The following is a 14,462-nucleotide window of genomic DNA, read 5'->3' on the forward strand; positions in this document are numbered from 1 at the left end:
TTAGCTTCAATGTAATCAATTTGTCATGTGGTCAAAATATTTGTTTCAGAGCTCTCCTCAAGCCTGTGAAGAAAACACAATACTACAAGCCACAACTGAGGCTTTTATTACAGAGACTTACTGCCTGCTGTTTGGCGCTCATGTCATCTTCAACACTGGCGGACTGCACCATGATGCGAGGCAAATTCTGGGAGGGAGAGAGGGAATTTAATAAATCTCTATTTATTTATTTGTTTATTTTTGCTTGCAGTTTTGACTTGCAATTTACTGTCTTTTCAGATAAAACAGGCTTTAAAGAATCTGTCACTTAGTGTGGAGAGAGTTGTCAAGCAGATTTCGTGACATCTTGCAATCACCAACGATTCCGTGTCATTTCAGTCCAATTCAACCTGGAGATTAAGTATTAATTTAAGCCTGCAGATTCCCAAACCTGTTCATTATACAGTGTGCATGAAGTGACGATTAGCTGTTGTGATGGAATTAAAAATCTCTGGCTTTAGGATGAAAATAAGAGGAAAACGGAGCCTGTGATAAAAATGTTAATCTACCGTTCTGAAAAGAAGACAGAGCCAGATACTGCAGGCCAGGACATCATACTCCTCTCTCTGGCAGTCTCTCACAGTACTAGTGCTAAACTAGGATAACTAACTGGGCCACTTGGCCATCTGTTTCAACATATTAGGCCTTCACAGTTAATATTTTCCTAATCATGCGTCATGAGTCTAGTTTCCACAGTTAATATACAAAGTAGCAATGAAACATTTCATGACACATAAAATATTTGCTGTAGTTTTGATAGATAGATAGATAGATAGATAGATAGATAGATAGATAAAACTTTATTCATCCCCAAAGGGAAATTCAAATATCCAGTAGCTCATCAAAACATAAAAACAACAACCACACTTCCACTCATTGCTGTAGTTATTCGATGTAAATAATCAAGATGTTGATAGGAAATGCATAAAAAGAGTTATTGTTCTGTTGTCTTCAAATATCTGAGACAAAATGTGTAGCCCAATATTGTATATATCATAACATCAATTCAATTCAAATACAATATTCAATTCATATGTTTCAATACTGAGTTGTTTGTTTCCAAATAGCATGTTGTCATTTTGCTTCAAAAGGTGCTCAGCAACTTAGTGGTTGTAGTAACAGGAGGCCAAATGTTCCCTGCTTAGCAGATGCAATAATAGGATATAAATCAGCATGACTGATTTGCCTGCCATACATCTCTCCTTTCACATCCTATGGAGGTATCTGACTCTTTCTTCTTGAGACTGCTGGTAAAATTCAAGAGGTTTTGATTCAAGCCATATTGGGGGATTTGCTCTGAGCAACATGAGAACCTACAGAGGCAGCAGGTCTACCCGCAGAGAGCAGGTCAAACACAACTACCCTCTCCTGCTCTGGCTCAGGGCAGCATGCCTGCAATTCAACACAACAGATCACAAGCACAAAAAGGTGGCCTGGTGGACCGAAGCCATAACCCATTTGATACTGAAGATACACACTTTGTTATATTGAACAATAGGTTTTATTGGGTTTCACTGACTGTAGGGTCAAGAAACGTACCCAGCACATGGAAGCTGTACTATTCTTTTAACTAAAATTAAAAAAAAAAAAATAAATAATAAAAAAAAAAGCTAAAGTGGAGTTATGAGGTTTTTACAGCACAGCAGATAGTATAATGTAGCCTACTGTCAAGCCCAGCAGAACCAGACTATATGGTCTCTGAACTGACTATGATGCAATGTATTAATTTACCCAGACACCTAGAGAACTTAAAAACTGAAGGCATCACTTGCAGAATAAAATAAATCTGTAAAATATCCTCATATCTGATAATATTAGGGATCCGCAAGTACTATGTCTTTGTAGGCCTCTGTGGCAAGAAGGGCAGGTGGAGCACTGATTCAGACAGTGGGTTCAAATCAAGTCTCCAAATGAGGCCTCACAACATGCAGGTTTTCATCCCATCCAAAACTCCAGCACATGAGTTCCCTGATTAGCGTCCCCCTTGGTTGAAGGCGGTAATCAGTGAAATCAGATGTTGGAGGGGCTGGTTTGGTTGGAAGCTGTTGCTAACGGGTCTCGATGCCACATGATTGGAGATTGTGGGGTAAGGAGTTGTGGAGGGGCAGGGGCAGCCCATCAGAGCCACGAGGTTCACCTGCTTGTAATGAACCCTCCCATTTAGACAACAAGCAGGGGCTGGAGCCTCAGGTCTGATGCAAACAATGGACATCATGACTCAAGAGACACTGGATAATTTTTTTTTATGTTTTTGGCATTACTGTAAAGAGAGACGGGAAATTCAGGGGAGACAAGCAGCAAAGGGCTTGGCTAGAAATCAAACCCGGGCCACTGCGTTAAGGAGCGTCCCCTAGTTAGAATAACTCAGTTAAGCTCGTCCTTATGGTCATCATTATGAAAAAAAATGGTTCAGATGCCTGTCTTATTCTGATATTACACTCAGGACTGTAGCATTTAATATAATAAATATATCTTGACGTGGCCATATGCTATGAGAACAGGTGCAACATGTTTGAAGTCCTTGGCAAGAATGTAGCAAAGAAACTAATACTGATATTATCAAGGACAGAGGGACTCAAGCTTTTCTACTCATGATCACTGACAATAAAAAAATGTCTACTCACAAACGCTTGTTGTAGCAATAACTGCCAAACCGGTTAACCTTAACGCAAAATAATGTTCATTTTTCAATTCGCAGGCTACAGTATTTGACTTAATTACAGGATGAGGCACATGAGAAGGCATTCATGACACAAATGACAAACATGACAGCAAGTTTGAATGGGTGCTGTTTTGCAAACTCTTGAAAACAACTCAACAGTACAGACTCATGTATATGCTTTTATGCCATTTATTGTTTGTGTTACTATCTGCATAAGCTCAGTTTCCATGGCAACAGAGGAAATATGCTATTTATTTTGTACAGGGGGATATTTGTGAGCGGGCTGTGGCGATGCATATAAACATTAAATCCCTGATAAGACTCCAAGCAGAATTTGAGCTTTTATCCACAATGTGGTGTGCGGGCTGAATGAGTGTACCTGCTGACTGACAGGTGTCTGCTCTCTCCTATCTTCCTTCCCACCAGGAAGCAGCGACTTGAGCAGCTTGGGCACGGCCTTCACTGGAGAGAGATAAGACGCGGCAAAGCCTGAGCGCGCTGATGGGTTGTGTGGTGGGAAGATGCGAGGAGGTGGAGGAGGAGGAGGAGGAGGAGGATGCGGGAGCGGAGAGGGAGAAGACAAGAAGAAGAGACAAGGATGGGCATAAGGAATAAGGCGGGGGAATGCAGAAGATGGGGTGAGATGAGGTATGAGAAAGCAGGAGGAGATAATGTTTTGCGGAGAGGGGGGAGGGAGGAAGGTGAAAAGGACAGAAATGAAGAGGCATGTTAGTAAAGTAAAAAAAAAAAAAAAAAAAAAAAAAAAGAGAGAGAGAGAGTGCAAAATTAAGATTGTGAGATACAGTTGGCCGCCAGCTAAGGCATTAAAAAAACAGAGCTCACAACACCAGAGGCGGCAAAGAGGGAAGGGGAATACAAAGCAAGAGAAAGAATCCATTATAAGATAAAGGCGGTGGATGTTTTATCTGTCGTACTGGTCTCGGGGTGCAGGTTCTGAGACACGGAGCTGGGCAGCGTGCGTCTGGACACAGGAGACACCACAGAAAGGTCCTGGTGGCTCTCCCAGCCCTGCACACACACCAGGGAGAAGATAAGCAGAGGACATATGTTCATTAAAGGGGCGTTAAATAATCTGTGACCTTTATTGACCTCTAGTGGCAACCTATGAGAACTGCAACAGAAGCCATCCTCTCTGGCACAGCCCTGCCACCCCTCTAACTGCCTGTCCCCATGAGCTATGGCAGTCTGTAATTGACATAAACAATGATGACACACTTTCCCATCAGAGATTAGTAAGTGAGCCAATTTACAGATCTTGTGAAGAGGTAACACGCCAGCATGTAAAACACTGTAATGCACTTGCTTTGTACCCCCTGAATGAAAGCTGAATGTTTTGTGATGCCAGCCGCCTTCTTGTGGCATTATCCTGTGTGTGCATATGTGTGTGTGTGTGTGTGTGTATACATGGTGGGGGTTGATTCAAGTCTCTGATGGGAGGGGAATGTTTGTCCCACAACACAATACAGGCCGTACAGTAAGTTTTGAGGCCATAAATCTCAGCACCTGGCCAAGAGCAAATGAAGTCCCTGGTATCAAACAACAACCTTATCAAAGTATTATGGCTTTTTTCTCCTCTATTGAGCTGTAAAATTTTACTTGGTGTCCCTAATTCCAAGTCAATTTTAAAGAAAATGACGACTGTATTATTGTCAGTTATGGACTTGCAGCATTTCATTGGTTAAAATCTATCTGGCTCTTTGTAATACCATTTCCAGTTTTCCTGCACATTTAAATAAAAGAGATAGAATTACAAGAGAGAAATTAGATAATAATTAAATAACTATGGACACCGCACTCCTGTAACTGAAGCCATATTAAATCTGCATCATGACAAGAGAAGGATATCAGGTCACTGGGAGGATTTTGCAGACAAGAACTAGAGGACAGTAAATAAATCATGAATGTGGAAAATGTGACATTCGATCCATATTTATAACACGATAAACGGATGGTTCTTATTTAACATAAAATCAGGAGAGATGTAATTTATGTGAGTCTTACCTTGAAGTCACTGAGCTTTTGGGAGGAGGAGTACAGATCCAGACTACTGGCTGACAGCTGGTGGAGGGTTAGTGCAGGGAGTTAATGAGACAGGTTAATAGCAGTGAGACAGGTTAAAGGCAGCGGAGGGAGGAACTGTCTAAAGGAGGAAAAATGAAAAAAAAAAAAAAAAAAAAAACACAGTATACAAACAAACCAAAATGATTCTATATCCCGGTTAGCGGTGATAAATGGGTTCACCAGGACAGTAAACTCCAGTTCAGCCCAGCATGGTTAAAGAAGGCAGAGCGAAAGGTCCATGAGAGTGAAAATATATTGATGAAAAAAAAAAAAAAAAAACACTAACAACAGACCAGGCCAACAGGATATGAATTCAAAATAGTATATCGTATGGTGAAGAATGGAGATGTCCAGAGGGAGGGATGAAGGGATGGAGGGATTAGTGTGAGGGTTGAGGAATGAAGGGCCAAGGGAAGGAGGGATAGACGGGTGGAGGTGCAAACTGAGAAAAAGGGGAGAGGAACGGATGAGGTGTGCCTAAATACGTTGGTGCAGAAAGGGAATGTGTTTGAGGCGTGGTCTTTGTTCCCAAACTTAGTTATAAAACTTCATATTTACTAAAAAAAAAAAAAAGGACCCACACATGCAAGCATTCTGATTTTACTATATATATATATATATATATATATATATATATATATATTTTTTTTTTTTTATGAAGCGGATTTTTCCATTAATTTTCAGCTCCACATCCACTATCACTTTTGTTGTCAGCTTTTAGTGGTGTTTCGTTTTATTCTCTTGTGATTTATCAATGTTTATGATGATGAACATAAAAGATGTGCATGCAGAGGGCCAACGTAATGCTGTGGAAAATGTTTAATTTACAATTTTGTCACTGGATATCAGTGAGTGAGCAGAAAGGGGTCTGTTTCCATTACAGGACAGAAATAAACTCTAACTATACCAGCCAGACACAACAAAAGCATGAATCAGTGTTGTCCAGCCACATCTTCCTGTCATTGTGTTACTAGTTTATCTAGGCGCTGTCAACCTAAAAACATTTTGTCTGTGTCAGAGTCTTTGAGCTAAAAAAAAAAAAAAAAAAGAGATCCAAATAAACATTAAAAAAAACTGCACGATTGCAAACACAAGCTGCTTGTTCTTTGACTTACTCGGTTGATGTTAGGAGAGCTGAGGCAGCGCCTGGAGGATTTCCCTTTGACTGCGAGCTGCTCCTTCACTGCCACCTCCTACACACCTCAAACACATACACACACACACACACACACACACACACACACACACACACACACACACACACAAAGTCAACTTCTAAAAGATGCAATCAAAAACTACATCCATATAGGCAAACAAATCACAGGAAAAGTTTGATATGATGGCTTGGACTTTTGCAGGGGAGGAACTTTGAGTAACCTCCTAAAATTTTAACTGAACACCCCTGCTTTAGATTATGAGGATTTATTAGCCCTATTCGCATCTTTTTCCCCTTCTGGCAGAGTAGAAAGCCGTTTTTTCCTGTCCCTCACATTTCTTCCAAATTTTCCTATTGCTGAAAAATATGTACCGAAGCCAGCACTGAGAAGGTTATGTTGCTGAGCTCCAGAGGAATGGCAAACAACGGCACATGGCAAAGCAAAACATGCCACAGGTTACAGATGAGTCTTATTTAGATGCACCGAATTGTGCTGATGACAACTTTTTTCCCTTAACTGTCCCCTTCATATCAGCTTCTGAGCTTAAGTCAAAATAATGACACCACAGCAAGAACTATCCATTTCATATCATGGCACCCAAACAAATAATTTTCTATGACATCAAATATTAAGTATGTACTCGAATTTTTCCTGTATTCAACTACCAACTATGTACTGACAGTCGTATTAAATCTGCAGGTGAAATTTGCACCGCTTTGTGTATGTTGTGTGTTTGGTGTGTCTGTGTTTCCTGACCTGTCTGAGTCGGTCGAGGGTGAGGATGTTCTCTACAGCCAGGACGCTGCGCAGGTATTTCTCTATGGCCGCCTCGCTGTCGGCCGACTGGTCGTTCTCTGCGCTCGCAGCCAACCGGGCCAGCATCTCCCTGTCCTCTGGACCCTGGATGTCCTGTGGGAGTAGAGATGCAGCACAGAGTGTGAGGGTGATTCACCACATAAGGATTATTTTGGCCATGAGGACCGGCTCCCTGAACATTATCCTGCTTCCTTAACAGCTACTTACCACAGACAGTCGCTTCAAACAAAATGCTGATTTAAAAGGATGGCATTGGAAAGCTGGAGGTAACCTACAAGCTGCCATTATAAAACACTTCAACAGGACTGCAACCACAGAAATGTCTGTAGCTACGGTCCACGGTCTTCCCCAGCAAAACTGTAACCACTGCAAGGTAAACAAACCTAATGAGGCTGAAATTCAGCTTCTACCCAGAAATGAGCTAGTCTTCATGGCGCCCATCATAAAAATTCACAGCACTACATAAAAAAAACTCAACCGTTCATTGCCAGATTGGATGGGGAAAGAAAGTAAGACAGAAAAAAAAAAAAAAAACTATAAGCACAGGTAATTAAATAAATGCTCAGGAGTGCTGCTTAACACATTACAGTTTTACATATTAAAATGCAAAAGAGGTGGAAAAAACTCACTTCATTACAGTAAATAATAGAGGCCAGAATTAGCTACCAGGTGATGGCACATAAGAAGTAGGGACAGTTGTCCAAGAGTGTCCTTACACACTCTCAGATCCCCACAATCCATCACACCATGACATTAAACCAGGATGACTGGGGATAGGAATTCCAGTGCAGGGTTAAGAAATTTGTGGTATTTCATGCCCAAAACTGTTTATGAGAAACCAGGTGGTATGAAATTCAGTCTTCAGTAATTCAGATGCTAGCAAAATTCCTATCATGCCATCTAAGTTCTCAAACAAATGTTGCTTTTCTGATCATTAGTTTATAAACATGACTTGACATCACTTGAAACAATCATGATATAAAACAAAACATTGGGATATAACGGCATGTTATTGGTAACACAATTATTATATTAAAACGGATATTGAATGTACACAGATCATCTTAAAAAACACAACTAAAATTTCAGTGCCTATAATAGAATATTTGATTGTTTTGCATTTGAAGATTTTAACAGGAGTTAATACAGCTGATAACCACGTATCACAATGTAATGTTATGACAGAAGGAATAAGTAAGAAGGATTTTTTAAAAAAAAAACAATTATATGAGGAAAGAGAGTAGCAAAACCTGATGTCACTGGCAGGGTCACGTGATGTCACATGTCCAAGTTAATAAACTCTCACAAACTCAGGCGTCTACACTGATGATGCAGGTGATGTGAGTTTAAGTCTGTGAGGCTCAGTACTCAGAGTTCAGGATGGACATTGAGATTGGACAAGTGTTTTTTTCCCCCTTCTGGCAAATGATTTTGTGGTCCAGAGTAAATTCAGTGTTACTCACCCCAGGGATGTTGGAGACGATCTCGAATGTCACTCCACAGCCGGGGATGGTGCTGCGCTGGGACATCCTCTTCAACAGGCTCTGGGCAAAGCCCTGCCACACAAACACACACAGTCACTCCTCCAATCACCAGAACTCACCATCTCTCTGTTAGCAGATTATACAGGAGACTGTTTTGCATGTGACCCGGAAAAAACAGAGTTGAATGAATGCAGGTGTGTGTGTTAATGAGAATGTGAAAACAGTGGAAGACAGTCCTCCCCTCTCTGCTTGCTTTTCTGCTTCTTTCCAATCCCTCCATGTCCTGCCGCCACCCACCTGTCGCCCGGTGAGGTTGACGCAGATGCGTTTCCTGAGGACCAGCTGCATGTGGGCCGGGTGGCTGAGCAGGACCACGGTGCGGACCGTCAGGTAGACCCTCTGGTCTGCCAACGCCCCGCGGCTCAGCTGGGGACACTCGTGGACTGTTGAGTCCCAGGACACCTCCACCTTCACCTGAGGGCGGGGCCAGGAGAGGGAGCAGACAAATTCAAACATCAGTCGTCTGAATGCATCGAGTTTTGGCGGGTTTGGCCCACGGCTCAGTCAGACGAGGACCCAGACACCAAAACCATCTGTGCTTCAAACAGTAGCATGCACTATGTTCACTGACTGCAGCTAACTTACATTATCCAAAGTAAGTAAGACTGGTAGGGGTTTTAATATACAGCCTGTGGATTTGTAAATTTTAAGAATATCATTAACTCTATATGAATTCATTTTTGGAACGATGATAGTCATCAAAATCTCTAACTCTCATCGATCAACCGGGTAACACAAACACAAAAACACTATTTAATGAAGCGTTGAAATTTGAAAAATAAAACAGCATGGGATGATGGAAATGTTTTGATGTGACAGCAGGTTCACATTTTGGAGCTCTGTGTATTTCACTCACATTATTCAAAGATTATTTTCCTGCATTACGCTACCTAATCTATATGTGTCTGTGTGTATTTGAGATTATAACTGGAGCGCCGTGGTTGATTACACGGCTCTGCTTTGAACAGACTTTACTGGCACTGTCAACCAGGACAGGTGTGACCCGGCGAGCTGATTCACACTGCTGACATTTCTCATTAACAGAATATGAAGAGAGTCTCCAGCGACAGCATCCTCAATCATACACATGGATATACAATAGATTTATTCAACAACTTTACTCTTTGTATGCTAAAGTGTTGTGTTCTTATCACTTAACGGGTAACTTTGCCAACTGGCGAGTTCTTTGACTGGAGAGAGAAAAATCAGTTCTCCTGAGTGTCTCACAAGCCCAGTTTTCAAATACAATGTGGGTATTCAACAAACCCACAAGTGCACAGTCTCCATTAAAATCCCTCACCTCGGGATCGTGGTGTTTGACAATTTGAAGGTCGAAGAACTCATCTTCATCCTCCTCACTCAGTAAGGCGTCCAGCCCCCCTGCCAAGGGAGCTGAGAGATTGGCTTGGAAATCATCCGCTGGAGGAGAAAGAAAGACCCAAAAAAGAAAGGAAGTGCATTAATTAGTGACCGAGCGGAGGATCTTGGCAGATTCCTTGCACAACAGACAGCGAGAACAACATACCGCTGAGGTCCAGAAACAGGACGGGAACGTGTGTTTCCATTCCAGGGACGGGAACCCTGTGGAGAAATGGCCCAATCAGCACATAAGAGACTTAACACCCCAAAAACAGAGGTCCTAAGTCCCAGCTGGTTTCTGCTCTGTCAGCAAGAAAGCTGCCCTGAACCCCCAGATACTGAAACTGCTGAGCAGAGGACAGCGGTTATATTAGGATAAAATACTACAAAATGTGAGTCTAGCCTAGTCTAGCAATACGCACTAAATTATGATTTTTGAGATTTGGGGGGGGAAACTGGTGGCCTAAAGATTAGAGGAGGGCCACTGTGGCCAGAAGGTCACCATGGATCTCCAGAACTGACGCTGAAGCTTTCCCTGGATAAATAAAAGTTAAAAATGACTACACTAATCGTAAGTTTCCCTCACTTGACTTGATTTACCTCATAAAGACAATAACAGCTTTTCCAATATCCTATGTATTAAATCAAAACAACAAAAGCCCGCCTCTACACACACACACACACACACACACACACACACACACACCTCTCAGCTGGAGCTCCGGGGATGCCGCTGCCAGCTGAAGGCACCAGCACGGCGTTGCGTTCCTCAGTGAGGGTCAGGCGACACTCCAACAGCTGGGACTCCCGCTCAACGTCGTCCTCTGACTTATCTACACACACACACACACACACACACACACACACACACACACACACACACACACACACACACGTATAAATGCACAAGGAGGAATGGGCACCCACAATTAAAAATGCACTTGTAAACACACTTAATCTTTCTATTTTTCTAAATGATTTGATGAAAACAATAACAACACAAAGATAATGTCTCCTGTAATTCAATGAACATATACAGTTTTAAAATTGTAAATACTGAATGATCATTGTAGATACTGTATGTAACAACATGAAGCTGCAGCTACTTTACTCTCAGGCCTCCAAGTCCATGACAAAATTAAACATTCAACACTATGGATATTATTCCAGACAAGCATGGACAAGGGCTCTATGTTGGGTAATCTGTAAACAGTCACTGATTAGTTTTGTTTGAAAGTAATTTAGGAGCAATCAGAGGCAATTTTTTCAGATTGCTTCCTACTCATTTACATGGATAATTATTTTTTTTTGCAGGAGGTGTCACAGGTGGGCTGAGGGAACAAGAAGGGCCAGGCAGATATTTCAGGCAACCACTGCAAGTTGCATGTGCCTTAGAGTGGCTTCATATTGGCACTGACTAATATCTATGACTGTTATGTTATGACAAATGAATAAAGAGATGCATCACTCGTGCTGCTGAGTGATATAAACGCCAAAAAGTTACAGAAGAATTGAGCCATGTTGTCATCGTAAACTTTCAAAACTGAATTAGAGTGAGCAGGAAATGACATGATACCATAAAAAAAAAAAAAAAAAAAAAAAAAAGAAATCATCAGGAGGACAACAGCTGCTCCTGTTCATAGTTTTTGCCTCCATGTGAGAGTTTTATTCAGAAATCCTGTGTTTGTCAGGCTGTGCCACACATTTGTACCTGGCTTGGAGACAATCTTCTGTAGGTGCTGGTCCAGGTATTCCTGTCTCTTTGTGAGCGTTGCCAGCCACTGTTCCCTCATCCTCTCCAGGTCCACCTCCTACACACACACACACACACACACACACACACACACACACACACACACACACACAGAATAACAGACAAACACATACAAACTCTTCTCAGTTGTACACAGATAGACTATTTGATTTTTTTCTTCACACACCCAAAGCTCAGGTTATTTCTGTTTTCTCTCTCAGTTACAAGCAAACTATGAGGCAGCAGGCCGCTTCTCACTGACCTCGAACTGCAATAATCTACTTACTTGGTAGCTGTCCATCTCCTCATCCCACTCTGAAATGCAAAGATGAGAAAGTTGAAAGAATATCACAACACCAAAAGAAACAAAACAAAAAACAGAAATTAAAAAATAGGAAAAAGACACTGATATTGATGGTGCGTTGCCAGTTGGAAGCAACATCACAAGACACTCAAATGAGACAGAAACTCGCCTGTAGTTGCCCTGTACACCTGCTGTGAATGCATTTTTAAATCAAACTGGGTATAACTTTGTCCTTGCATGCACTTCCACATTTGAGTGTCTTGTGCTAGGCCCTATTTTAAATACCCAAAGATCGAGGTCATGTTAACTGGGGAAAAAAAAGGGTATAAATTTGTCCTCTTCTCCTTACCCACTGTGATTCGCTGCCTCTGGAGGGGCGCGCCTGTCGGATCTTGATGTCACCAATGGACACAGAGAGGATGGAGGCGGTGATGAGAGGCATGGTGCCCGAGTCCTGCACCGAGCGCACCTCCACCTGGACCCGCCGGGACTGACCCTGCAGGGGAGGGACAGGCACACACAAGACAGGAGGTGTGTAACATTCAACTCGATAACTTTATGCTTCACACATGAAGACGGCAAAGCGTAACTCCAAAACAAATGCAATTACAGTCTTTAGTGATTTATTCTGCAGGGCTACACTGAATTAGGTTGACCACTTAACTAAATAATACAAAGCTTTGCAGCAGGTGTCTTGGATATAGAGGTCATTATTGCAAGCGACCCTCAATCTGAAGTCCTAATCATAAAAAACCCACACAAACATAAAAACACACATATACAATACCTGTCTGAGCTGGAAGATTCCTCCGGTGCGTACATCTTTGGCAGGAAGCACTTCGACCGGCGTGAACTCGCCCACCTCGTTCAGCTCCAGCAGCTGCACCCATAACTCCAGCCTGCGGGTCACCTCGCTCCACCTGAGGCCAGAAGAGACAAAACCATCAGAGCAGCTTTAAAAAAAAAAAAAAAAGCCGCATACCTACTCAAAACACAGCGTCTGGCTTATGCTACTCTAGCTTGCCAGTTAAATCCTCAATAAGCTTTAATTTAATTTCAGTTTTAACTCATTAAAGCGTGTAGGAGATTGTTTCATTGATCAACTTGTGTTTTAAATTAACGAGATCATCCATGCAACACTTCAGCATGAACTATATTTACATTCATAATTTCCCCCGTGTAGACATTGAGTATGTTTCTACACTGGCAGTGAATAAATGTTGAATACATTTATCACGTTTACAAAGCTACAGTTTACACCTGGATCTCACTGCAGCAGCTTGGAGAGGAAGCTCCTGCCTGATTTATTGATTGACAGGCAAAAGTGAAGGCTCTCATGGTGAACACACAGCGACTTCAACCATCAGCACATCATTAGAACTACAATTGCCAGCTAAATTTTGAACTGCGAGACAAATAACAAAGCTGGAGGAGCTCAAACTTAATTTCTGTCCACCCGTCAAAAGAGACGGTGTGTTTGTGTCACTCTACCTCTCTCTGAGGGTTCGAGTCTTGGCCTGGATCACGCCGAGGTCCCACAGCGCCAGGTTCCTGCGGTGGTTGGCCTGTTTGTGGCCGTAAACCTCAATTGCCACGGCCCCCTCGGACAAAAACTCCACAAAGTCCTCTGACACCGCCACCGCCAACTCCTGAAAATGAAATTAGGTACGGAAGAAAGACACGTTGTCTTTTACTGACAGTTTAGGCTCTCTGTGGCTCATGTGGTGAGCTGAAATCAAACGTGGAACTCAAATTAAAGCTCTGCTCCCTGTAGATTTGCCCACGCGATGCATCAGGTCACACATTTGATTTACAAGGTCACATATTCCTGTGGGTCTCTTCCGTTAAATTTAAGGTTTCATATAGATTATTCCTCTCTTCTGAAATCAACTGTACCAAGGCAGGAAACTAAATCAAGAACCTGTGATGTCATCAAGAATGCAAAATCAGATCCTCAATGGGACTGACTTGTTTGTTTTTTATGAAGTAGTTCTATTTCTTTGCTTACCTGCACGGTCGAGGATGAGTGAATGTGTGCTTATTCTAGCCTTTAGTTTACTGTAAACTGCTCTGGGTTAAAGTGTCAGTTAAAATGTCTAAATCCTCACATTGAAACCTGAACAATAGTTGGCACCATGACCTGAATTAAATGCTTTCCAAAGTGGAGAAAAATTAAATGACAACAGAAAAACAATGTTACGAATGATTCACGACTCAGTATTTCATAGTACCACAATTTTTCGTGCTAACCTTTAATTTAAGTTTCCTCGTCACCATGTAAGCATGTGAGTCATAATTTTCAAGTGATGTAAATCTCATTTTGTAGTGAAAACGCTCTCGTATGGCTCTACCTTTGTGCTGTCGAACACCACGGTGCACTGGGGGTCTCTGGAGGTGGAGGACGAGCTGGAGGCCTCCACCTCCGGGGCGATGAACACTTGCTCGTCCTGGCCCCAGAAGTGGTACTGGCAGAAGACAAAGTTGGACAGGTGGCGAGGCAGACCGGTGGCCTGGAGGATTTTCACCTGCATGACAGAGAGCAGGGAACTCAACTTAAAAGGCCTTTTCAAGTGTTTGACTGACGAGATGAGGTGATGCAAACGTTTTTTTGGTTTTTATGGGTTGCATGATAGACCAGACACTCAGCCACGTACAGGCTCCTAACATACCGCAGGAGAGCAGACGCATGAGGATGTTACTTTGGAAAATGTCTTAATATGATTCAAAAAGCATATTTCACATTGTT

At 42.2% G+C, this 14,462-nt stretch overlaps 1 protein-coding gene across 1 annotated transcript in view; it reads right to left on the minus strand.

Moving 5' to 3' along the window:
• LOC115356046 (kinesin-like protein KIF13B) overlaps window positions 1-14,462 on the minus strand; it is a 43,649-nt gene that overhangs the window by 3,137 nt on the left and 26,050 nt on the right. The window contains exons 23-39 of the mRNA XM_030047042.1: window positions 14,068-14,241; window positions 13,208-13,365; window positions 12,504-12,636; window positions 12,066-12,212; window positions 11,699-11,725; window positions 11,371-11,470; window positions 10,366-10,492; window positions 9,826-9,881; window positions 9,601-9,719; window positions 8,538-8,714; window positions 8,220-8,312; window positions 6,697-6,849; window positions 5,899-5,976; window positions 4,724-4,780; window positions 3,637-3,730; window positions 3,081-3,163; window positions 122-187 (exon numbers count right to left, since the gene is read on the minus strand). Of these exons, the coding sequence (XP_029902902.1) occupies window positions 122-187; window positions 3,081-3,163; window positions 3,637-3,730; window positions 4,724-4,780; window positions 5,899-5,976; window positions 6,697-6,849; window positions 8,220-8,312; window positions 8,538-8,714; window positions 9,601-9,719; window positions 9,826-9,881; window positions 10,366-10,492; window positions 11,371-11,470; window positions 11,699-11,725; window positions 12,066-12,212; window positions 12,504-12,636; window positions 13,208-13,365; window positions 14,068-14,241 (1,842 nt within the window). The remainder of the gene's footprint in view (window positions 1-121; window positions 188-3,080; window positions 3,164-3,636; window positions 3,731-4,723; window positions 4,781-5,898; window positions 5,977-6,696; window positions 6,850-8,219; window positions 8,313-8,537; window positions 8,715-9,600; window positions 9,720-9,825; window positions 9,882-10,365; window positions 10,493-11,370; window positions 11,471-11,698; window positions 11,726-12,065; window positions 12,213-12,503; window positions 12,637-13,207; window positions 13,366-14,067; window positions 14,242-14,462) is intronic.

This window comes from Myripristis murdjan, chromosome 24, assembly GCF_902150065.1.
Source record: "Myripristis murdjan chromosome 24, fMyrMur1.1, whole genome shotgun sequence".
Classification (NCBI taxonomy): Eukaryota; Metazoa; Chordata; class Actinopteri; order Holocentriformes; family Holocentridae; genus Myripristis; species Myripristis murdjan.